The 26,120-nt window shown below is 39.6% G+C and overlaps 1 protein-coding gene across 4 annotated transcripts in view; it reads left to right on the top strand.

The window, feature by feature from the left end:
- Positions 1 to 25,709, top strand: part of RAPGEF5 (Rap guanine nucleotide exchange factor 5) — a 157,985-nt gene extending 132,276 nt beyond the window's left edge. For all 4 annotated transcript variants that reach the window (XM_030444187.1, XM_030444186.1, XM_030444188.1 and 1 more), the window contains 9 exons: positions 843 to 940; positions 2,341 to 2,463; positions 3,643 to 3,821; positions 6,323 to 6,413; positions 9,619 to 9,669; positions 10,750 to 10,837; positions 14,001 to 14,065; positions 18,612 to 18,666; positions 21,993 to 25,709. In XM_030444187.1, coding sequence (XP_030300047.1) covers positions 843 to 940; positions 2,341 to 2,463; positions 3,643 to 3,821; positions 6,323 to 6,413; positions 9,619 to 9,669; positions 10,750 to 10,837; positions 14,001 to 14,065; positions 18,612 to 18,666; positions 21,993 to 22,111 — 869 coding nt within the window. In that variant the 3' untranslated portion in view covers positions 22,112 to 25,709. The remainder of the gene's footprint in view (positions 1 to 842; positions 941 to 2,340; positions 2,464 to 3,642; positions 3,822 to 6,322; positions 6,414 to 9,618; positions 9,670 to 10,749; positions 10,838 to 14,000; positions 14,066 to 18,611; positions 18,667 to 21,992) is intronic.
- Positions 25,710 to 26,120: the final 411 nt, after the last annotated feature.

Genomic DNA, 26,120 nt, shown 5'->3' with positions numbered 1-26,120 from the left:
AAGTGATATTTTTGTTGTACTCCTGAAATGAACAAGCAAGCTCTTTTTATTCAAAATTACCTTGAAAAGCGTACTGGTAGTTCTACATAAAGGTATCTGCTCTCAGTATGAGCATGGATAAGAGGGAAAGAATCTGAAATTATGTTAGACTCTCAGACTCCTCCTGGTCCTGCTACTCCCTTATGGGCAATGAAAGTCCAAGGTAGATGTCAACATGCTTCTAGTGCTTTTGGTTCTACATTAATACAGTCACTGTATCAGATCTCTTTACTCAGCTCTCTAGAATAATATTTGAAACCCAGAGGAAGAGGCAGTTTTCTCAGGGCAATTTTTTAGCAATGTTTTGGTTTGCTTTATTTTTCCCCACACCTTTCTCTGATGCATCCAAGATTTTCCAGAGATGAACCAGTACTCTGGAGTAGACAAAAAAAAAATCTTTTCTCTTTGCTACCAGTTTGGTGTTCTCTGGAGGCCAAGACCCTTTGCTCTAACAAAAGTCACCAACATCTACAGTTGATACAATAGGTTGAAATGAATTTTTCTATAATGCATGAGAGGTCAGTCTAGATGATTTAAGTGTTTCTGTTCTGTCTCATTTCAAGTCCAAGTTGAAAGCAGGTGCTGGAGGTTTTGCTTTCTAGTACAACATCAGAGACATCTCACCATTATTATGCCTGAAATTGTGAAGATGATGGACGCAATAGGGATTGGATTTGATGCTTAGCTACATTCTAAGAAGCTGGTGTGCCTTTACAAATACATTTGTAATGTTTTTTCTCACATTTACATTTAGATTTTATTCCTTTACTGAAGTTTTTATGGTTTGTTTTCTGTCTTTGCAGAAAAACATGTACTACAACCAAATGACTTGGCTATCTCAAAATCTTTTGAGTCATCCAGTCGTATGTTTGTCTACCGTAAAGATCTGACTGATTCTTTGGTAAGGATCTGTATTGCATGCTTCCCATTTTGTCTGACTCCAGATCAAGCACTGAGGTCTTTTTTTAATACCAAATTTATTTTCTGCTTACTTAGTAAAGCTTATTGAGCTGCACTGTAGCTGAAAAAAAATCTTGTATTAGCAACAGTTATTTGACTGACCAGTAATGGAATTTGTTCATCAATTTAAAATAGATCAAAGCTTCTGTACAGCTTAAGTCTTTCAATCTTCATCAGGAAAAGCTGACTTGTGCTTGCACAAGACTGTATGGGATGAGGATTATTGAGGGCCCATGTCCTCAGAAACTGGGGTTGTAAACACTTTCCCCTATCCCCTGCCCATCATTTCCCAAAGCCTCAGTCAGGCGCTTGAAGAATTACTCTTCCAATAGTTTTCTGCTAATTAAAAGCTGTTCTGAGACAGGCACAGGGGCAATACCTACTTATAGAGTTTGTCAGTACCATTAGGATCTGTTTGTTCATCCCAGGGATGAGAAATACCTATCTACATTTTTTTTTGATCAAGTGCCTCAAACAGCTGACACTGCAGTCATCGTAATCTGTCATCCCTGTTGTCTCTGGTGTTCCAATCACCTGTGAAAAGAGCAAATATTAAGGCAAGGTTTCCAGTGCAGACAGGTGACAGCCTATTTAGTTTCATTAGTGACATAATACAAATTGCAAAACTTGCTGTAACTGTCAGGAATACAGCACCAAAGTAATGGCTTAACTGATAAGAAGAATCTTTTATCTTGGCAGATGGTTCATGTCCCAGGTTTCAGCCAAGAGAAACCTTTGAAAATCCAAGCTAATAATGAAAATGTCAAGTGACCTTTTCCACCAACAATTCCAGTGCACTCCACAGTAATACGCTAAGTAACTTTCATGAAGCAGGACTGACAGCATTTGACTGTTTGTGATTACATTGGAAGTAGATTAATCACAAAATGTATGGATTTATGTTATTTGTAAAGGTAGATTGGTGGGCAAGTTTAAAGCCAGTGTGTTTGCAGAATGATTCCTTTATCTTATAATACAAAAAATTCCCAATGCTGTAAGTCAGATTTTATTTTCTGATGGCTTTGGGGATTTTATTTTCATTATGCTGTCTGCTTGGTCAGTGTTTTATATGCAGGTTTTAGAGAAAGAGAGAGAGAGAGGGGAGAAAGCCTAATCCAATAGGAAATCATTGATCCTATTGACCCATTTCCTGTTTCAAGATATTTATTAAATAGGCTATAACTCTGTTACTTTAATTAGTGGGAGGAAAAAAATCCTCAGAATGCACTTAGAGGAGATTGCTTACTCAGCTCTGTTTTGGCCCTTGGTCTAGTAATTGTTGCATTGCAGAACTTCTGGCATTTGCTGAGGATTTTTTTTTGCTCTTGGCTGTTGATTTAGAATCCATTTGGTGAAAATGAGGAATTGCAGCAAAGATCTGTGAGAATTTTGGGAATCAACACCTGGGATCTTGCTTTGGAACTAACAAACTTTGACTGGAGCCTCTTCAATGCAATTCATGAGGTAAGGAGCAGCTCATCCACTTCCAGGTACTGTGACATCCTGATGCGTTTTGGAACATCAGTGATCCTTGATGCTTAGTTCACCAACATGACAGCATGATTTGGCAGTTTTCAGTAGTGGTGGCATTGAATCAGGTTTAAGAGATGTATTGCAATCCTTGATACTGAAAAAATGTGCTAAAGGTTTGCAACTTCCCTGTGCTGGGATACCTCATCTGTTCCCTGTATGCCTGTTGGGAGCTATTAAGATTTGCCTCAAGAGCATGATTATTCTCTAAAAATTGTCTGTGTGAATATGTTATATATGCAAATTTTCCTTTACACTCAATAATATTCCAATAAACACTGGACACCACTAATAGGTGTCCTTGGTACCACTACAACCACAAAAGAATTCACAATTTCAGCAATTTAGGTGTTTACATTACTCTTCCATTAGGCTTCAGTGAGATAAAAATACTGGGCAGGATTTATAAAATGGGATAATGTTGTACTTCAGTGCCCATTGGGTTGTTTCAGTGACTTTAATTGTTTCTTCTGTGAGCTGCTAAGTAAAATACACTCTCATCAGTATGAAATGTCATTTGAAAATGTCATTCACTGAAAAACATGTTGACTTTCTGACAAAATGAATGGGAAAGTCCCTTGGTTTTCATCAGATGCTTTCCTTTATCTATCATTTCAGGTTCTTTTATTCAGGCTAGACACTTTAAAACTAGGCCTTGTCAAGTTTGGAGGTTTTTGTTGCACAGAAATTAATACCCCCACCTCTGCTGATGAAAACTTGGCTATTTTAGGAAGAAAATTGAATGGGAATTTTTCAGATTCTGCAATGTTCAGATATGGTTGCTTTTTCATACTGGAACAGAGTGATCAAATATAGAAAGAGGCAGATCATTTGTGTTCTATACCTGGCTGTAGCCAGAAGTGGAATTGCAGGATATCTCACAAGAAAAATGTGTCCTGGAGGACTTCCAGTCCACTTCTCTGCTGTAATAAGACTCTAGACTTTGCTAAGGCAAACCTGGACCCTGCATCATTTGTGGTTGGCTCATGGATAATGAAAAACTAATAGTTTTTAATTAAGTCTTGTTTCAAAAACATACTTCTAAATAATTTATAATTCATTTACAATTAAATTGTTTTTTATATCCCTAATAATGTTGTCAATGTCTTCCAGCAAGAGCTGATATACTTCACGTTCAGCAGACAAGGCAGTGCTGAAAACACTGAGAATCTCAGTCTTCTTCTTCAAAGGTGCAATGAGGTCCAGCTTTGGGTTGCCACTGAGATCCTCCTCTGCAGCCAGCTCTGCAAACGTGTACAGCTGGTCAAGAAGTTCATCAAGATTGCTGCCCAGTAAGTTACTAAAGTTGCAACAAAAATCTTTGCATTCACAGGCTTTATTTGGTGAGAAGCAGATAAAAGCAAAGAAAGAAAACTAGTTTGCCATCCAGTGTTTTAATAGTGTAGTAAGCACACCTAGCTAACAGTCCATAAATAAAAAAAGCAAACACAGGCCCAAACTAGATGTGGTAGAGTTAAGTGCTGCCCAAATCTTCCCCAACACCTGAGCTGCTTATCTGCAGCATCAACTGCAACCCCCCTGCTGGTGCAGAGCTATCTCATTTCTTAGCAGAGGTAATCTAGGGACTGTATTACAGAACTGCTTGAGTTATTCACTAAAGTTCTACATGGAAACAAGAAAACCTCTGTTATAATATTGAAAGTCCTACACCCAGGGAGGAAACTAGCTTCAGGAAGCTGTTGCCTCATGTAATTCTCTCTGGAGTATTATTTTACTTGTTGGAGGGAGTGTTTCTGCTTTAGTTAGATTTGACCATCTATTCTTGCACTATTACTAAATAGTGCTGGTATTTATCCTATGCCTTGGAAAAGAATATATATATATATATATATGTGTATATTTATATACACTGTAGACAGAGAGTTCTTTTCTCTGTTATCAGTCTTATTTTAGTAACCAAGAAAAGGAGAAATTTAAATATGTGCAACCACTCTCCTCACCTCTCTCTCCACTTGTTTGTCTTCTGCAGTATTTCAATATGCATGTTCGTGGAAAAAGTGTAATTTGTTTCTTCATAAACTGAGCTGATTTAATTTGCAAGGCACTTAAATAAAAAGGACTGTTCTCTGCTGAAGCAGTGCCTTTGGTGAAATGAATTCTTCTAATATAATCCAGTGTAACTCAGAAATATGATTTCATTTAGTTAGCAAGTTTTGTGGTATCCAGTAATATGTTAAATTCCTGCCTCATCAGTGGCCAAGTGTGGTCCAGTTTTGTCAAAAATGGCTGGTTCCATATGCCTTGCTTGCACAACAGTAACATTAGTTGGCTTTCCTGGAAGAACTTCATGTCTGTCCCACATAAATAGGGATATCGATGTCACCAGTCTTTCTTGTCACCAGACCTTCCTTGTTTTGCAGTGAATAACTTTTGGGAGCTGCCTGAGTTTAATGGCAGGAAAAGTCTAAATAACAAAATTAGGATTAACTTTAAACCTCTTGAATTAAAGTGGGAAGTACACCGTTTCAAGACAGTACAAAGTGATGTGGGCAGCCTTTAGAAAATGTGTAATTACAGGGGCTGTTGAGTTCCCAGTCTTAGGCCTTGGCACATACGTTTTCCTGATAATAAATCCCAGTGAAGGCAGCGGGTTCATTTGTACTTAAAATTATCTCAAAAGAAGATTCTCACTCTCTTACACATATGCATGTTTATAGTTGCCTTCAAGAATCTGCAAAAGAAAGGCAAATCCTTTTGTTTGAAAAGGAGTCTATTTCAGGATTTCAGATTTCCTAACGGACTAGAAATGAGCAAGGTCTGATCATATGTAGTAAAATGTCAAAGAATCAAGGTATCAAAACCAAATTCTGTAGGGACCTGTATTGGAACCAGTGCTAACTATAACTAATTTATAGGCATATGTAAACTGAACGTTAACCAGATTTTCAAGACAATAAAAATGATGAGGGATTGTAAATGCATTGGAGAATATTAAAAAAAAAAACCTAAGGAGTCTAGTGGCATGTGCAAACAACAAAATAGGATAAGATTTAATTTAGATAGATGCGAAGTAATTCACCTAGGGAATGCTAATACTGGGATGAAGAAATAAACGCATGATTGTAAAGAACAGTACTGTGACAGAGGTCCTTGTGTGATAATAGATGACAAATTAAAGGCAAGGACAAAATGTGATGCTGTTCCAAATAAATAATATGATATTTGTTTTATACTTGCGCTGGAGAAAGGTGTAAGAGCTCAGATGCAAAACAGTAATTATGTTTCTCCTTTCCTCTCACTACTTCTCCTTAGTCAGAAGAAAAAATTTGAGAGAAAAGTAAAAAGAAAATACAAAGAATTCAATGAAGCATAATTACAATATAGAAAAGTAGACTACAAACTGTGACCACAATAAGAAATTGAAGTATCCAATGATGTACAGTTTACAGAAAAGATGAAAAAAGGAGATGAAAATATTTATAATAGAATCGAGGTCAAGGAATTATTCTGTATGGTAAAGGACAGCTGAGAATAGCTTCAACATTGAAAAGGGAAAATTACTTTTGACAGCAAAGGATAAAAAATAACCTGCCAACAACAGCATTGATGAGACAGTGGAATGTTTGCTCAAAAACTTCTTGGAGACCACATCACCTAGACTGCAGGTGGTCATGACAGGACATTTATGAGTTCATTATGTGGAAAATGATTGTATGTTAGTGCTGAGGGTTGAAATGGGACTCAATAACCTTGCGTACTTGCACATTCCTTTTTGCTCTTGATTCTGAGTACAAAAAATCAGAAGACATATTTTCATATTTTTATTCCACAGCTGTAAAGCCCAAAGAAATCTGAATTCATTCTTTGCTATTGTTATGGGTCTCAACACTGCATCTGTCAGCCGGCTGTCTCAGACCTGGGAGGTAAGACATATCTTTGTATCTTTTACACCCCATCCAAAATACTTCTTGCAGACTTTATATACTGTGAATTACCACTTCTTATTGTATTTTCATGTTGAAATCAAACATGGGGTGAGTGTTGGTAGAGAAACTTCTCTGTGACCCGAAATCTTAGATACATAGCCATTCAAATAAAACTAAATGTGTTACGGAGCTTTGAAAATAATTACAAAGCCAAGAGATCTTACCCTTAAAAAAAAAAAAAAAACCCAGCACAAAAATCCCCCCAAAACAACAACAAAATTCAGGTAAATTATTCTAGCATTTTAAGTAGTTGTCAGAACAGAAAATCTAGTAAAGGTGGCTCCAAAACAATAAATACCTTATTATAGAATAATTCAATTTTAAAAACCCAAAAAATGAAGTAGGAATAAACCCTCTTTAATTGTCCTTGATCAGCTATTTTGTAGCTGCTCATCTTGAAAAACAGAGTTAGGAAACAGGCCATGAATAAGGAGCACACTGGAGAACATCTACTGAAGAAGCTACGGGTTGCTGGACAGAGCACGGGATGTTTAGAGGAGGCTCTCACTACTGGGGTCTGTGTTTATATTGTGGGTTTGCTATTTGCTTTTCTTTCACCCAAGTAAAAAATAATTTTATGAGAGGCATTATCTGCAACTTTATTGCATGTGCTGATGAACCAAAAATAGTGTAATGGGGTAAAGCCTTATCCCCCCCTCACGCCCCCAACACCACAAGTGAGCAGTTCTCAAAAAATACCGTTTGGTAATACAGAGCAGAAGAAAATGCTGTGATCTGCTGCCTTGGAGATACTCTTGAACACCAACAGCTGAAACCAAAGAGCCATCAGAGACTTACAAAACTATATGATACTGTCCAGAGCAAAGTGTCTCCATTAGCTGAAATCATGGAAATATCACTGTCTGTCAGTTGCTTCAGAAGCACAGCGAGAAACGAGGGCAGTGACTGCATCTGTGGTGAGGATCTGAGAGCGACTCAGATAGGCAAAGGGGAGCAAACTTTAAATAACAAGTAAAGCAAAAAATTTAGGGGAAACCACAGAAGGATGATATAGCAGCAACCTTTTGCCTCTCCTATTTCTAACATGTTCCTCCATAGAACATTTGCCATTGCCTACTCCTATGGGATGCCTTCATCCCATCTCTCTGGGCTTTGGTAGGGGAGTGGAAGGAACTAAATATTGTATCAAAAGCACCCAGTGGCAATGGTGTAAATCTCCTGAATGGAAACATGCACAACTCTGCTGTGTGGTGAGACCTCTGAGGATAGCGTGCTGCTGGTATTCTTAAGAAGAGCAGAATGTATTGCCTGTGGGAACAAGGAGTGCATCTGCATATGTATTGTTGTTCAAATGTGTCATGTTTCTGTGGTTAAAATATTTATGAAATCACGTTTGTTTGTTTGTTTTTTAAAAAAACTTTGCTGCACTAGAAATTTCAAAAGCGGAAGTACTTTACATTACATTAGTAATGTGACTTCTAGAAAGTAGAGCAATGTTTATAAATTAATTATAATTACTTACAGATGTAAATGAAACCACCTAAATTTAAGCAACCATTTAGATGCTACATTATATTGGCTCTGCACTTGAATTCTTAAACAAGTTTTATTCTCCCAAGCATATTCTTCTGCTTTTTCTACCGTACGCAGTGTTTTAATGAGCTTAACTTTCCCTGATTGAAGATATTAAAACTGTGCAATTGCAATACCATGTTCAGTTACTTGAGCATTTTGATCATACAGCACATCCACTTAATTGTAAATTGACACTTTTCTCTTGGTAGTGTCGTTGTGGCTGTCAGGATCTAAGGACAAAGACAAGATAGGATTTGTACTAAAAGGGGATGTCTTCTACTAGACTAACTAGAATTGTTGGAGAAAAAAGACAGGCTTTTACGGTCCCTACAATTTGAGTCTGAAATACCAGCAGCAAAATTCAAACTGTAGAACAATTGCTTTGAGTATAATGAGCTGAATCTATTAAAGCATCTTAGAAATGAAAGGCAGCGGATGCTTGTGGAGCAGAGCAGGTGTTAGCATGTGAGAGAAGAAGGTAGTTTGTGCTTGGGCTCCCTTTGGAATGTGCAGCTCCCTGTGGAATTAGGATGAGATACCAGAGATGGTGTAGCTGTTACGGAAAGATCTTTTGCTGGCACCAGTAGCAACACTAGTCAGCACTGGGGGTGTTGTTTCAAACACCACTCAGCATGATGCAAGTTTATTTCTAGACACATAGTATAGGGAAAGAGTGATTACAACAAATAGTTAAGATGGATGTGATTACAATGTCTGAAATCTCAGCCTGTGTTCCTATTTGACCTCACCTGGAGTACTGTGTCCAGCACTGGGGTCCCCAACATAAGAAGGACATGGAACTGTTGGACTGACTCCAGAGGAGGGCCACCAAGATACTGAGGCTGCTGGAGCCTCTCCTATGAGGACAGGCTGCGAGAGTTGGGGTTGTTCAGCCTGGAGAAGAGAAGGGTCTGGGTATACGTTGTAGTGGCCTTCCAGTACCTGAAGGGACCTTCAGAAAAGCTGGGGAGGGACTTTTCACAGTAATGATAAGAAAAGAGGCAACACTTCCAAACTGGAAGAGGGTAGATTTAGGTTAGATATTAGGAAAAAAATCTTTCCTGTGAGAATGCTGAGGCACTGGTACAGGTTACCCAGGGAAGCTGTGGCTGCCCCCTCCCTGGAAGTGTTCAAGGCCAGGTTGGACAGGGCCTTGAGTGACCTGATCTAATGGGAGGTGTCCCTGTTTGTGGCAGGGGTGTTGAAATTAGGTGATCTTTAAGGTCCCTTCCAACCCAAACCAGTCTGTGATTCTATGGCTCCATTTCTAACTTGATACAGTTATTAAGGTAAATGCAGCAGACACAGAAGCTAGGAAATAAAAGCACCTGCTAACAAGCAGTTTCCATAAAAAACTGATGCAGGTCCCTGAAGAGAGGCTGCAGGGTCTGCTGCTTCACTGGCATTGCACTGAACATGGTCTGTAATTAGGGCTCTTGAAGCTGAGGAGCAGAGGTTAACTGGCTGTTGGTGCTTCCAGCAGGTGCTTCACACACGGCAGTCTCATGGAGAAAAAATGCCTCAAACCTTTTTCTGCCTATGTTGCTTTTTTTTTTTTAAATAAACTTTCTTTTTCTTTTTTTTTTCTCTGTTTTCCCCACTTCAGAAAATTCCTGGGAAGTTCAAGAAACTTTTTACTGAACTTGAAAGCCTGACGGTAAGTGCAGTGTTGACAGCAGAACAGCATAGCTTGTCTTTACCTGCCTTCCCTCCTCCTAATTTCTTTGAAGGCTGCCTGTCATTGTCTTGAGCTGGAACTTGTAATGTCAGATCTGTGATTTGCCGAAGGCCATGCAGCCCCTGAGAGCTCAGAGGTGGTCTCCAAACACAAAAAGGAAAAAGGCTGTATTCCTGACAGCTGGAGGAAGGGCAGAGAGAGGCGAATGTGGTTTTGATTCCCCAGCATCACTTTGGAAGCTGTTCCTTTGCTGAGTTGGTTAATCAGCCTTTATCCAAAGCAACGTGCTGCAGAGCAGGAGAAAAAGAGGACATCTGTAATATAAAAGAAAAAAAAAAATCTGAGGCTAAGGGTCTTTGTCACTGTTATCAAAGCTGAATAAACAAGAGTTTCTTTTTGCTGTCATAGAAGTGGGTGTGTGTGGTGAGATTGCTGCCTGGTGCAAGGAATTAGACACCAAGCCTTTAGTGGCTGTCATACTTCTGTCCTTCTAGTCCTTTATAAATTAATGTGTTTTCAAGATAGTGTATGAGCTGGTGTAGAAAAATGTTAATTTATATGGGAAATTGAGATAACTTTTAAAATTACTTATGCGACATATTATATTATTTTATTTGAAAATCTCCAATGTGTTCCTTTTGTTCTGAGAGCAGGTTTTGTTGGGATTTTTTTGTTGTTGTTTGGTGTTGGTTTTTAAGAAAAAGTTAATATGGGATATTAATGGGATACATTTTGTAGTAGATATTAAGCTGAAGAGATTTTTGCTAGTAGAAATTTGTGGGGAAATTAAAGAACAGACCAAGTGAATCTCTTCTGCAGCTTACTCCCATTTTAGCCCTGCTTCATCTAGAGGGGTGTAATTGCTTTTGTTCCTTTCACTGTTTACATTTCCTGTTCACTTTAGTAAGTCACCTAGCTTAGAAAACCTTTATTTACCTCGTTTCCCAAAGAAACCTTTTATATCTAAATTATGTTCAGATCATAAGCCGGTAATGGATTTAAAATTGCTCTTTTTATAGCCTATTGATTTTTCTCTCTATTACCCAAATGGTTTTACAGGACCCTTCTCTGAATCACAAAGCCTACAGAGATGCATTCAAGAAAATGAAATCTCCAAAAATCCCTTTCATGCCCTTACTTCTGAAAGGTAATGTTAAAACTTGGCTGCTCTTCTTCATTGTGATTAATTAAAATAAGTGTAAGGTGTTTTTTCCTTCAGATAGCCTTATGATAAGTATGTGGCATCTACAAGATAGCACTTGGTCTGGATAATAAGCAGCTGCCTTTTAAGAGGGAAGATGCCAGTTTTCACCCATGTTTTCAAACTTCAGTGCCTTCCCATCAAGTGCAGATACAGCAATGTGTCACTGCTTTGGCCACATCCTCTTCAGTGAAGAAGTAAGACCTTGAAAAATCCCTGAACAAGGCTGCCCAGATGCATTGGGTGCACCCACACAAGGAGCCTCAGCCACTCTCCTGGGCTGAGATGCTCGCCCTGCCTCACCAGCATGAAACTACCTGGTGTCACCCTAAAGGCAGAGCCTGCCCTGTCTGCCTGTCCAAACAGAAGGGGATTTTCCAGTTTCTTACAGGTCTGAAAGAGTTAAATAAAATCTTAGTTATTAAGAAAGATTTTTTAAAATCTATTAAAATAAAACACAACTGCATCCTTAATGCAGTGAGCTGGGCAGAATTAAATGGCAGGTATTTAAAATATTCCATTGTCTTGGAGTCATTAATTATTAATTGCCTCGTCTTTGAACATGGCAAATTCATTTGATTATGCCTGTATGCTGAAAGTGTTCTCTTTAGGCTGTTTATTTCAACCTGCTACTGCTGCGAGTTTAAAATGTTTGAAGACAGTTCTCCAGATCAGTCAGTGACAGCTCAGGAGCCATCAGGCATTTCCCCTCTTTGCACACATCAAAGGAGTTTTCATTATTCAGATGGATACAATTATCAGGGCTTCAAAAATCAATATTTTTTAACTTTCTCAAGTATGTCTTGCCTGCAAACAAAGGCAGCAAACATAAACAAGAAACTTGTAGCAATGATGTTTGTGCAGCTCTCCAGTACGGAGCATAATGATGTGCACGTCGGCAGCATTCGTGTCTCTAAAATGCACAGGAGATAGCAAGAAGATTTTGCATAGTAAACCAGTCAATTTCTACAGTACAGTGTTCCCTAAGGAGAGGTTGCCACGGCTGGTAATTCCCAAGGTGTTGCACAGTACATAGGACTTTATTCCATGTCAGGCATGTTTGTATTAATGTTATTTCCAAGAGTAGTAAAGTAAACGCTGATAGCATAGAAGTCATTACTGTACTTATATTACTGTACATTGCTGTATTTCAACACAAGAAGAACAATAGTTATTTCACGGAAATAAATGAAAATCATTAAGAACCTTTATTTAATTATGAAAAATAACTTTATAGTGTCCTTTTAAAGTTAATTAAATTTAAATGTAGAGCTTTCTTACAGCACACAGACACAGCTTGTGAAAATCAGGCAGATTTTTCAAATATGTAATAAAATATATAACCTTACAACATAGCTCAGATGCAATTTTCTGCTCCACTGCATTTATCTAGACTCTTAGTTGTTGGCTGCAAAGCAAATTCCTGTTCCTTCCACCCTCTGAGATGTCACTGACTTAAAAAGATGTGTGAAATTTTCTGCTTCCAGTGTAAGTTCTTCATTAGAAGTCATGTGGTTTTTAACTGCACTGAGGAGGGCAGAGGGTCTCGCTCCCTCCTTTCCCCCTGACTTTTAGGATGCTTCTCAGGGGCAAAGAGGTGCTGGTGGCATCCCCAGCATATTCCATGCTTGCCCAATGACTCAGGAGTGCCTGCTGGACCCGGCAAGGCTGAGCTGGCATCCTGCCTGTCCAGGCTGGCATCCTGCCGGCTTCAGGCAGATCCCAACTCAGCCACCCTGGGGACACAGGAACTCTCCATCACCCCTCACACAGAGCTCTGCCTAATGATTCCCAGCCCTGGGTTTCCACTGGCATATGAAGCCATTAACATTTTCACTCTGAGCAATTATAAAATGCCCTTTGGACACACAGCAAGTCTTTGAAACAAAAGGAAATAAATCAGGTTGGCTGTTTCAGGGGAGGATGAAGGCAGGGGTTGGGGGGGGGGTAGTGGAAGGAGTGACAAAGCAGCAGCAGTGGGCACAGGAGAAATAAACAGCTAGACCAATGGGTTGGAGGTTAACACCTCTGCTGAGAGGGGGATGTATCTCATTTACTGTGTGCCATTTCCCTGCTGGCAGACACAGCTGTGACTGTTAAGAAGTAATGCTATTGGAGTGCTTTCATATTAAAACAGTCCTTTCTTCTCCTGGTACTCCCATGTACCTGTATTATGTGGTTGTGCTCTGATAGTGTTTTCAGTGACCCTGAGAATATACTCGTGGAGGCAGAACTTCAGTGCCCACAGGGAATCTGTCCATGTCCTTGGTGCTTCATGTCCAAGATAGGTCTCACTTTGTGTCCTAATATGTATTAGGAAAATGAAGAAAATTACCTCGAGTTAATGTTTTAATTGTAATCTAAATTAAGAAACGTTTGTTTGGCCTGATATTCCCTCTTCCCCTCGTTGATTACACTGTGTTCAGTTCCTTTCCTGGAGCCAATTATAAACCTTTTCCTTTTCCTCTCACTGACCTTTGTGTTGCCTTTACAAAGTTTCATCCACAACAGTGCGTAAAAGTGTTTTTCCCTGTATTGCTTGTTTCAAGGCTTTGAACTTTTCAGTTTGGTGGCATGTGCTTAACCTCCCTGGCTGGCCACTGCCACAGCCTGCATCTCTGTGAGGGACTTCAGGGTCATCATGTCCCCCAGAGAGACAAAAGGGTGTCAAAGCTGACTCCAGCATCTGGCAGCTCTTCCTCCATGGAGCCTGGGGCTCAGGGACCCACCAGCCCCAGCCGAGACACAATCATGGGCAGCATGGCTGGATCAGTGCCACAGGTAGCTGTAGAACCCAGGCATCCCTCTGGATTGCTCCAGCTGCTCCCAGCCATCCTCTGTAAGATATGCACCCCAGAAATAACACAGACCAGGTTGAATAAGAAGTCCTTGCTCCCACTTGAAAACCCTCTTGTTTTGACATGTACACAGTATTATTTGTTTATCTCTGCATGTCACTATACCAAACTTTCATTCCTTTCTGTAAGATATCATGTCAGTCCTTAATGAGATATTTTTCGCTTTTTTTCCCCCCCTGTCTTTTGTTGCTATTTTGTCATTTAACTTCTTTACATGAAAAAATAATTATTTTTCCTTTGTTTTTTGTCAGACGTAACATTCATCCATGAAGGAAATAAAACTTTTCTGGATAACCTGGTTAACTTTGAAAAGCTGGTAAGCTAATTTTATCTTTCCTGTTTTTGAAAGAGATTCACATTCTTTTCTTCCCTTTCCCCTCCTTATCTTGTACGACTAAACCATTTTCTTCTGGCTGAGTCATGAAAAAGTAAACAGGAGTAAAAAAAAGACAACAGGATAAAACACCGAGTAGTTCAACTCCATTGTCCCTCTCCTGTGATCCTCCCTCTTTTCATCCTTCCTCCCTGAGATCTGTGTAAAATGACAAAGTCAGTGAGGATCAGCATTGGTACCACATGGTCCACTCAGTTTTCTCTCGTTTTCACCACCTCGTGGCCTATTTCTCCTCATTTAAATTCTCCTATTCTCCTGCTTTGTCTTTCTTTGAATTACGGGGTTTTTTGGGGTTTTTTTGTTTGGTTTGCTGGTTTTTGTTTTTTTTTTTTTCCTTCAAGGAACTAAAGAAAAGGTTGCTCTACTTTAACATGTGCCAGTGGTATGCTAATTCCAGGGAACTTAAATGAAAGAAAAATTTTTGATCTATGTTAGACGTTGAAACTAATGCCTCAAATATGACTTAAACTGACTGTAAATACTCCTATGCTAACTTTTATGTAGAAGGGCACTTACTGGCATTGTATATTTGGCCACGTCATATGACATCTACTCTGTCATGATACTACTGATAGAGGTTTGATTTCTCTAATTTACATCTTCCATTTCTTTGTCGATAACATCTTTGTAGCACTGAAAGCCACAGTTTGTAAATCTGAACAATGGTGGAATGGAGAAGCTTTGATTGTATTTTTTTTTTTGCCTGAAGTATTTGATCAAGACACCAAAATGTTCTTCCCAGGTGCTCTAGATGTATCATGGGACTGTTAGTCCAGATGGTTGTGCCTGGTGCAGTATTCCCAACTATTTTATCCATGTGTTTACACTTGTTTGGGAATAAACGTGCAACCATGGAGTTATTAATGAACCAGATGTTGAACTTATTTTCACATCCTCTTGTAATATACATGTCTTTCAACTTGCAAGCAGATGTAGACTTTGACTTTTGAACCTGAGCTCCTCTTTCTGTGTTTTGTATTTGATTTCTGTACCTTTTCTCGGTAGAGTTTGAGAACACTGGTTTGCATTTAATGAAAGGTTTTCTTGTCCCAAGTCCATTAACTGTTTGACCTTTAGGTGTCTGCATAAAACTCATTAGCATGTTCTTCTTCATTGCCTCCATGAAGTGCATCCAATTAACATGTAAATTAAACTAGCCCTTGATGCACAATAATGGTTACTGAAATCTCCCCACTGGCCCATATATTTATTTAGTGAATATGTAAGATCCAATTCTTGTTCCACTCTTAACCAGACCTTGCTAGTTTGTTATTTTGTTGTTTAGTCATGTATACATTTAATGTATGCTGGGCTTGCCTGCTAAGATTTCCTATCCTTGCTGTCACCATTGTGTCTCCAGAGGCAGTGGAAGCTTTGCTAATTGACTTCAGATTTCACCTTTTCCATGCAAATGGATAATGGGAGTTTTAAATAGCAGGGGGGGGGAGAGACTGAGGTGATGGTTGGTGGAGTAAGGGTTGTTCAAACTGACACTTCCTCCAAATGATTAATCAGATCATGCCCTCTGGAGCCTGCTGTCTCAAGGGATCCCTGTGTACATATGAATGCAGGGAATAGTGCAAGCTTGGGAAGTGGGGGCTTAGGAGAGATTTAAATATGAGTGTAGTGGAAACTCAGGCAGGACATATCTCACTGGTTTATTTTGATGATAAGGAATTTAGTCAACGTGCATGAACTTGCTATTGAGATGCATCACACGTGATCACCAATACATTGGTTCAATTTTCTGTTCTAATTATAAGGGCTTTGTCCCATGGAAGAACACTTTCCTCGGTGTTCTGTACTATGCTGAACACATTCTGACCTCTGCTGAGAAGAATTAGTGTTGACATTGACTCCTGCTTCGTTTGGATCAAGCCACTGAACCTCACCTGCAAATTTGCTGTTGCAGAAAAATAAAAAAAAGAATTACTCTACCATAGCAGATTACTGCTTTGGAGAAGTAACTTACTCACTCTCATAAATGCATAGAATTTCTACTTATACATTTCAAAGCAAAGATGGTTTCTCGTGTCTCCATTTTGATCAGTCTTTTGAAATATTAATTTCTGCATTAAACACCTCATCTGAAGGAGGAATTGCCAGTCTGAACAACTGTTTTTTCCAACTGTGTCAGTTGGTTTAATAAAAGATACTCTCTCTCTATGTGCAATCCCTGCCTTATATATTCTTAGACCATCATGGCCTCAACAATCCTACCGTGACTGAACTTGATTTGACATGACATGATTGCAGTGAAGGCAAAGTTAACTCAGAATATAAAGAAGAGAATTTGCAAAGAAAAGAAAATGAAACAGACTCTGTTCTCAGTACTATTTCCTAGTTTTAGCAAAAGTTGAAGGGATTGCAGTGGTTTATTTAACTCCTTGTTGGGCAAACTAATCTAGAATAGCGTTAGATCAATTTTTATTACCATATCCACTTCCTTAACTGAGTCTGAAGGAATAAATGAAAACATGGTCTTACAATGTTGTATCTTAAGGTAAATACCGTGGTAGCTACTGGGCTGCTTCACAGAAATGTTTCTGCAGTTTTTTCCTTCAATCATCCATCACTCACATCTTAGCAATGACATGTCTTAGCCACACTCCAGCAAACTCTAATACAGGTCAATGGCCATTACCATTTTAGATAACACCTTCTTACCCAATGCCTTCAGCTCTGAGGTCTGTGTACATGCAGCTGAAGGTTCTCAACCCCCACAGCCATCTGCATAACTCCTGAGCCTGAGCTTTTGGTAGCCTCAGTTAAAGGATTGCTAATGATCCTAGGTAGCCGGTGGGGTGAAAGGCCACAAGAAATGTGTTACTCATCACACTAATGGTATGCAAGCAGCTGTTGAAACAGTCAGGAAATAGCATTTGCTTTGCAGATGAATTGGCTGTTTTTCTGTATTTCAGCTGAATTCCAGAGAGTTGCAAACAGTCAGAAAGAAATGCCTAACTAAGTTTCTAAAGAAGAGAGATTTGTGATTCTGATTTAAGAGGGTGTTATACAAAGAGATTCTTCCCCCAGCAGGGCATCACTTTCAGAAGCAACTCTTGGGATGGTGTCCCACACTGACTACAAAGAAGAAACAGCAAAGAATGACAATGTGTATGATAGTGGTGTCTTTCTTACTTCTAAAAGCCAAATGCAAAGGGTATCAGCTGGAAAACATCGCAAGAGCAGCACTGGTTGAAGTTGTAGCTCTCCCAGTGCTCACAGGATTGACCATGAAGTCTAGATCATCTCATTAGAACTTCATTATGATCAGTGCAAGACATTGCATAATTTCACAGCAAATGAAGCACAGCTGGTAACAAGAAAAAATATTTCTATTCATTGATGAAAGGAATCTGAAGTTTCCATTAAACGTGCTCTTGTGTGTGGAGGAGCCGTGTAAGCCACTCTCTGGCTGTTGAGAGATGAGCTCTTCTACGTCATTCTGGGCTTAAATGTACTCTGTTCAAGGCAGTTAATCCTTGCTGCCTCTGATTATTTTTGAAGAAGATGGAAAATGAGCATCAGCTGTTTGCATGAGCTATTATGTAATTCTTGCTAACTGCAATTTCCTCAAGTTACAAAACTGGGGGAAGGGTTGCCAGTTTCACCTTTATACCACAAAAGCAGACAAATAAAGCAAAATAACTAATACCTTAAGAACTTGATGGGTGACACCTAGTGAAAATGAGCAGAATACACTGATTTATAGAGAAAAATCAGGTTTTATAAGCTGAAGACCTGAGCCTGAGGGAGAAAACAAACTTGAACCTTTCATTATCTCTGCCTACATCGAGTATCTCTGTTAGCACCAGCTTTTCCTACAATAGCATTCCTACAGTAGAGTCTTCTTTGGCACATGTCTGTGGAGGTGTCAGGATGCTTCCTCTACTATGTTTAGGCTGTGGGCTAGTTTGTTTGGGGTTTATTTTGGTGTTGGTTTTACTGCAGAAAACTGCCTGATAGTGATAGGCGTTCTACAAGTACACATTTAGGTGTATTCTATGCCACAGAGGGTTTATAATCTGATTACACACACTGTGGAGATGGAAGGAGAGATTACAGACTACTGAATACCCTGGACAATGCACTAAAATCAGGGGAGGAACCCAAGAGCACCCACTGAGTCCACAGGTTTTTCCTGCTGTAGGTTTTCAGTTTAATAAAAGTCACAGGAGCAAAAACAAGCAGGTGTGTAGTTATTTTTCATTACCACTTTCCATGGACTCTTAGGGAGTTGTTCTCATTTTATCTGTGTGATATCACTAAGGACCTTATAGACTGACCCTGTTTCATCATGTATTATCACTAGGAGCAAAGTCTGTCTGCTACTGTCTTAATTTTTTACCTTAATACAGCTGCATTTTGCTGTACAATATAGGACAAGGAGATCTTTTTCAGGCATTTCTAATGCGAGAATCCATCTCATATTTTTGCACTGATGTTTTATATCTTTCCTTTGCAGCACATGATAGCAGATACTGTTCGATCATTGAGACATTGCAGAAATAACCAGTTTGGTGAGTAGCCAAAATTCACTGCTTATTTTGCCTTTGTAAAGCCTTGAGGGTGCTTGGGGTTCAGGTTTATTACTGAGTTGACTGCCGAGAATTTAACCTACTGGCAAAAGGGGGCATCATGATTGAAAGGTCAGTATAGCAGAAACCACAGCTTGATGTTGTACTTTACCATATATTTGTAGAAGCAGCATCCAAATTTTTTAGAAATTATTTTCCTGCAAAAGATGTCACCACTTCAGAATAATGTGTAAGGTCTGTTACAGCTGTACTTAGTAATAGAGGTCTCTGATGTGTGCTGCTGTTTCTCACTTTCCCAGCCACAACTGAGTTACCTCAGTCTCCCACTAGTCTGTGTATTTTCGTAATGGAATCACAGCTGTCTTGGCTTCCAGTAGCTAAAAGATGGAATTAATCATCACAGCCTTTCACCAAGAGCAATTGTTTACTTAGTTTCGTTTCTTAAAGGACATTTCACAAAAAGTCTTGAAGATAGTAAGATCCTGTGGGTTTCATGAAAGTAGTTGACTAGGTAGCAACCGGGGTTGTGTTAGTACCTCTGCTAGAAAAAGCCTGCAAATAGAGCTCTGCCTGCTTTAGACCAGGATCCATGCTGATGGGCACAGTTACAAGTGCTTCAACTGCACAAAAGTGTTTGGGTTTTTTTCTGACGTTTCCACCTTATTAGCCATCAGGGAATCCACCCTATGGGAGCATGCCAGAAGACACAGGTCAGAGAGGGCAAACCTTGCTTTTCTCCTTCTCAGCATTGCTCATCCTCTGCAGAAAGGCTAAACATTGAGAGGGAAGAGGAAAAGCACAACACTACTCTAGGAAGTGGTTAGAGTTTTTAATCCAAAGCAACTAAACATAATTTATTGGCACCACTAAAACCTCTTTTCCAAAGAAAAGTTCAGAACAGAGCTTGAATTGGGTTTTTTTGCCAGTTGAATTTTCAGCAGCTGTCAGCATGGCATCCAACAAAAAGGAAATTAATTATAATTTTGTCTATAAATGCACGTACCTTGGACAATGATAGGTTTTTGCTCAGCATTTGTTCTGTAGAACTACCTTGTGTATGTGCAGTCTTTTTTTTTGAACAAAGGCTGCTTAGTATTATGGTTCCTGTGTTATTTTTTTATATATGATCTCTATATATTTGTATCTATGATATGTATTATTTTATATCTATGATATATTTATATACATATACACATATATATCAGGGGGAGAGAAGGACATGCCATTTGCTTGTATTCTGTTAAAGCAGATACTGAAGGAAATACCAGTTAAGCTAAACCCTGGCTCTGTAAGTTAGTGTCTCTTCTTTGGCATAAAAAAGTAGCATTGGTTCCTTTGCACGATGTGATTTGGTTTTTTTCAGCTTCTTTTCTTTGCAAATCTTTCTTCTCATTTGTGCCCTTTTTTTTCTCTCTGATTTTTAAGTGTTACAACATAAATCCAAGGTTAATACCTGAGATTTATCATATAATCTAGTAGTTTGAAGTATATGATTGTTATTTTATTTTATCACAGACTTGATTTATTGTGAAGCTGACATTTAAAAAGCAGTTTATACAGACATCCCTCTAGGCACTTTTTTTTCTTAAATGCATTTAGGCGTGAAATGAATTCACTGAATATTTATTGAGACTTTATGGAGAATTTCCTTTTCTAGTGGGCTTATTTTACTCTCAGGAATGTGAATCTGTCTGCTGCATCAATTCCCAGATTGACTTAAGAGCAGCAGGCATCTTACTGTAGGGAAGAATTAAAAAAAACCCAAACAACTGAGCAAGGAATATTATTATTGTTTATTAAACAGCATGTTGTGTATTAAACTTGCAGGTCAACCTCTTTCTGGGTTAGAAACTGGCTAGGTTCCAAGCAAGACTGAAATGCCTTTTTAATGGAAATAATACTTTTATATCCTAAATCCCAAACCCAAATAATAGCATTTCCAAAACCCGGCAGAGCAGCCTGAACAAATAACATAATTCAAGCTTTTGTCATTTCAGGTGTTAATGAGAAATACAAATGTTTTTTCAGTACGTTCAGTGCAGCTCCTGGGATCCTATTCCCACAGAACAGAAAGGTCCTCTCTGTATCCTGACACAAATTTATCACGTTCTCCTGTTCTCTCCCACATTTTTCAAGTCAGGTGGTTGCTCAGAACTAGCTCCTAAAATTAGCTGCCCAGGGCATTAGCAGCCACACAGAGAACATCCCACATTACCTACACAGCATCAAACCATGTTCTTCAGGAACAAGTAGATGGTTGGTTCCTGGAAAGCTTCTCATGTAGGTGGAAAGCATGGAGAACAGGATGATGATGATGATGAAACAAGGGAGAGGGAGGGAGTGTGAGTTAAGCTGATTGGTTCAGGGAATTTTGAGAGGTTTTCTTTTTTAATTTATACTAATGTCATTAAAACTTCCTTGAGGACATAGACTAGAACAGAGCTCTACAGTCTTCACTCATTTTTCAGCAGTCAGCAACACGTGGGAAATGTATCATTGCCTTCTCTGCCTGTCTTGATATGAGTCTTGTGGCCACAGGCTTAGCTTTTCCTTTTCCACTGCTCCTGGCCCCCAGCCATGCTGGAGAGTTTCACAGACAAGCAAGTTCCCACAACCCAGTGTCGGGAGCAAAGCTTGGAACTGAAAACATCTGCTATTCAAGCCACCCTTCAATTTTTCTGTTACACGGCTAATTCCTCTTGCCGTGTAAAATCCCATGAAATGACAGCATGACTCTTGTCTCTGTTACTAGATCAGAAATCAAAAGCATAACAGATCAAAACGCAGGGGCCTGTCAGAGAAGCTTTGAAGAGCTTTTGTATCCATCTGCTGTGCTGTCACCTTTCACCTGCTCTGGAGGCAATGATTTGGGAGCCTGGTGTCTTGTGTACTTGTGCTAAGGTTGTTTAAAAGTTACCAGCTGGGTTGCCCACCCCTGCTCAGGGTCCCATTGTGCTGCCAGAAAGTCACAAAGGAAACTTTGAACCACCCTTATGGGAAACAGACTGTCTGTACTGACAGTGGGAGAAAATCTCCCACTCAGACTCAGTTTCTTGCCATCCCCTTGTCCCTCCTTCATGCATGCTGGCTTCCCAGGATTGTCTGCTTCTTTCTTTCTTCTTCCCTTTCCAGTCTCTAGCTATTTCATGCATTGCACTGAAACAGCAGGTCCTTTGGATCACTGGCCATTTTTTTTGATGACTGTCTAGCACCTGGCAGGTTGGCACGCCAGGGACTTTTTAGCACACAGGACAGAGAGGCAGGCAATACATGGCTTTCTGATTCATCCCCTTTCTACTGTCTTGCAGGCAATGAAGTTCCTTCAAAAGATCATCACGAGCTGAAGCCATACGTCCATCACCTGCATGTCATTGACAACCAGCAAGCTCTGTTTGAGCTTTCTCACAGGATAGAGCCGCGAGTGTGAGCGTACACAGCTTCGTATAACCTTGTAACTGCAGCACTTTGAATTAAGTGAATGTTTATGCCAAGCATGTTGCTTCCCTAAATGAGAACAGTTTACTGAGTTTTATCAGTAGCTCACACAACATGCACAGGAAAATCAGGCAAGAGCCAGCAAAGGAGCTGCTCACAGAATTGCAAGGCAAGATTGATGCCATCCCTGCTGGTCACCAGGACAGGAGGGAGCAGAGCAGCATCCTTTGAGCTCAGGAGCTTGATTTCTGTGAAAGTATTGTTTGGTCCAGTGTAGCTTTCAATGCAGATTCTGCCAGTATTAGAATGAAAGGAGACGTCTTGTCACAGCAGCAAAACATTTCAGCAAGCAACATGCCGCAAGGATTCTCAGTTCACCACAGTATGTACCTCACTAATTCAAGGCTGCCAAAGTATTGTTGCCAAAAATACTGTGCAATCTGTGCAGCTCCCCTGAGTCAACTGGAGCATCTTATTTAAGATAAGAGCAGACAACCAGGAATGGGAACATAAAAAGACAGACAGTGCCTCAGATGAAACTCAAGGGCGTGTAGTGATGTGGAGGTCAGCAGTAAACAGTTCACACTGTTACAGCTCCTTTGGAACTTGCTTTATAAAAGACAGTGTAAGAGGCAGCCCACTTTTGTAACAATCTATGGACACAATTGTTTGTACACTGAAAACATATTATTTTCTTCCTTTTCAGTTTTCTCAGATTTGGCACCAGCTCTTGCAGTTAGCGTGCTATAAATTATTATTATAGCAGGAGCTTTGTTTTCTTCGTGGATTACATTCTCCATGGTGTCTGTTCAGAGGCAATGCCTAGGTCAACTTACATACCTAACTCAATTCCTGGAATTTTTTTTTCAGCAGGTAAAACTTCACCCAACTTGCACACACCTCTGGTTTTTAAGGAAAAAGAGGGCACACCTTACAGGGTACCAGTGTAATTACCTGCATACACACCAGCCCCTCAGCATCAGGGTCCCATTACTGCTTCTGTCCCTCTCACACCCCTCTCCACACCAATTCTCATGTACTTAGAAGTCCTACTTCTGGGTTTATAGAGAGACAACATTTCTAAAGTCTTATCTACAGCTGACCTACATTGAAGCACCACCATCACCACACCTCTGTTTTCCAGCACTAAGAATTTGCCCCAAAATAATGCAGTGAATTCCACAGGTGCTGTGCAGTGTGTGCTACACAGCCTGGCACATGTTTGTACACTCAGTGATGGGAACTGTCCCTTTGCAGAGCAGGGAGGACATTGCATTGCATTCCCATCTTTGTTGTATGTTTTCCACATGAGGAAAAACACTTCCAAGAAGATGCTCCCTTGTTGAAATGTGGGAATACGGAAGCAGCATGCTCTTCATCATTGTGTTATCTCTGGTTTAAAGCAGCTTTAATAAGTAGTCTGTGGGGGAATCTGTAGAATGCTTTCGGTTTTCCCATCTGTGAAATATTGTATAGATCTATTGTAAAGGAAACAGATGTTTCAGAAATGTATTTGCTTGTACTTTGTTATTATCAAATACTATATGATTTTTTTTTTTTAGAAAAAAAATCCTCTTTTTACCCAGTAAAAAGAAAAAAAATAAACTCTTGCTGGCCATGGAGTAAAATTTCCTATGTTTTTCTGTAGATGTGACTGCACATATTGTAAATAACTCTTTTTTGTGCAAACAGACCAAAACTGTTCAGATGAGAATTTTCTGGCTGTGTTGGGCTCCTTTTTGCAGTATAAGAACACAAACTAGATACAATTTGCTGCTTGTGTTATTGCAGTTCTTCCTCTGGCTACAGCACCCTCCAAATCCCCACCCTAGGTGCATTACCTTGGTGGTTTGCTGGTTTTTCAGCTCCCCCTTGTGAAATCTTTTTATCGTGGCATTATTTTTATCACCCTATATGCAGACCAGCCTGAATGCTTTATTGCATGTGCTGTATCACTCTAGTCCACAGGTTGTTCTCTTAAAATCTATGGGAGAGGGACCATGAGAAAGCAGTGAGGGTGACAGAGTGGGCCTGTTTCTTAGTTCACTGTGTCTGTCTCTGTTGTGGGTGTTACCACTGATGAAGCAGCAGCAGTGCCAGGGAAGAATAAAAGGCGAGATCAGAGGAGGAGGAAGAAAAGAAAGAAAAAAGAAAACAGAAGGCAAAAGATGAGTCTCAACTCAGGCTGCGATTTGAAAGCATGCCAGAGCCACCTTGAAGGCTCCTCAATTTGCCAGTTCAAACCAGTTGCAGTAGATGGATGGATTTGACATCTTACCATTAGGATTCAAGCCAGCTGAGGTATTGGCTGTCTCCACTGCTGTAACTTTATCCTCAATCAAGAGATTTCTGCCCCTTGCAGCTGGCATAAGCAGCCAGCATTAACCTCTTTAACTGTACTGTGGCTAATCAAACTACTGTTAAAACTTTACAAGCTCATTTTCACAGTGACCTGTATAATTAGGATGTAACTTTCTGGTCTGAGGGGCCACTTTGGATGCATCAATTTCACATTGAAAATAGAGATTGTGTAACTTTAAAAAAAAGGCAAATAGTACAAATCTGCAGCTAAAATGCCTAATAAAAAAGGCTTGCCAGAGTTTTTTCAGCAGGTAAAGCATTGCAGAACTGGGCTACAAACTGTCAAGCGGTTTGAAGGTGTAGTGGTTGGGAGGAGAACATAGGGAATAAACCCTATGAAAGAGAGGGGAACACTGCAGAGCCTCTACCAGGGTCCAGCAGCGGTGATATTTTGTGATTTTAAAATCTTTCAACAGAGCAATTTTGTTGCAGAGGATAAAATCCATTAATTTTATAGGTTCATGTTTTTCACAGTCACACCTGGGGTTAAATACTCTGGATATTTTCCTTAGTAGCTAGGAGGAGTAATTAGGCAGAACAAAGAAAAAAGCTGGGTCACTTTATTCTTCTTTAATGTGGGGTTTTGTTGTATGTAGATGCTTCTATGACACATCTTTTTGATTCTAGCCCAATTTCAGATAGAAATAAATTGCATTTGCATGACAGTGGCAAAAAAAAAAAAAAAAGTTATCAGAAATAGTGAGCTGCTGTAAAATTACAAAGAAAGGTGTAAATACTAAGCATTTTAGCAGATAAATATTTATTTGCATAGCCTATTTATTTTCATCTTACACTATTAAGATATACTAGGATGAAGTCAATGAGCTGAGGTAAGAACACCTGCCTGTTCCATTCTCTCTGAGTGCCATAATGCTGTCAGCTTGCATTAAAAGTAATAAAATAGAAAACCCCAAATCAAGGTATTTACCTAACTTCTCAGGGACTACAGCTTGCAGTTATCCACCTTTATGAGACCTGGTATGTATGAAATAATCTGATTTACCAGAATCAACGTTGCCAATGTTTTCCTTTTCATATTTTATGCTTGTCTGCCTCTGTACATATTATTGTGTTGTGTATTTATGAGAGCTAGTAAGCAATAATTTATATGTCTAAATGGCCAAGCAATACAAGGTTAAAACTTGTAGAAGCAACTGTTAAACATTTATCTTGCATTTTCCAGTGTTTTTTAATATTGCTTTTCAAAATATAAAAACTACCTTAATGAAGTCTGGGCTCTGTGCCTTCATGCTTATCACATGTATTTATTGTTTTTAACTGGAATATTTTACTCTTGTACTTCCAGTAATTAGTTCTGCAAAGCCTTGCTGTGTCTGCAGGGTGGACATGGACCAGCATGTGCCTGGTTAGAGGTGCAGGAGCCTGACTCCCTCAGAGCTGCTTCTTCATCTATGGTTGGTGGGATCTGCTGTTTCTGAGTTATTCTGGGCAGTTTCAGAAGCAGAGGTTTTGTTAATGGGATCTCAGCTGTGCTGCATGATCACAGCGCAATCTAAGAGGGGCCTGGAGCCTCCGTGAGAAATCCCTGTGGGAGAGAGGACAAGTAAATCTATCATCATATCCTCTGGAGTCTACTTATCAGCACTTGGTCCTCTTGCTGAGGATAACCAATGCTTTCC

This window comes from Calypte anna, chromosome 2, assembly GCF_003957555.1.
Source record: "Calypte anna isolate BGI_N300 chromosome 2, bCalAnn1_v1.p, whole genome shotgun sequence".
In the NCBI taxonomy this organism is placed as follows: Eukaryota; Metazoa; Chordata; class Aves; order Apodiformes; family Trochilidae; genus Calypte; species Calypte anna.
This window is presented reverse-complemented; position numbering and strand designations above follow the sequence as displayed.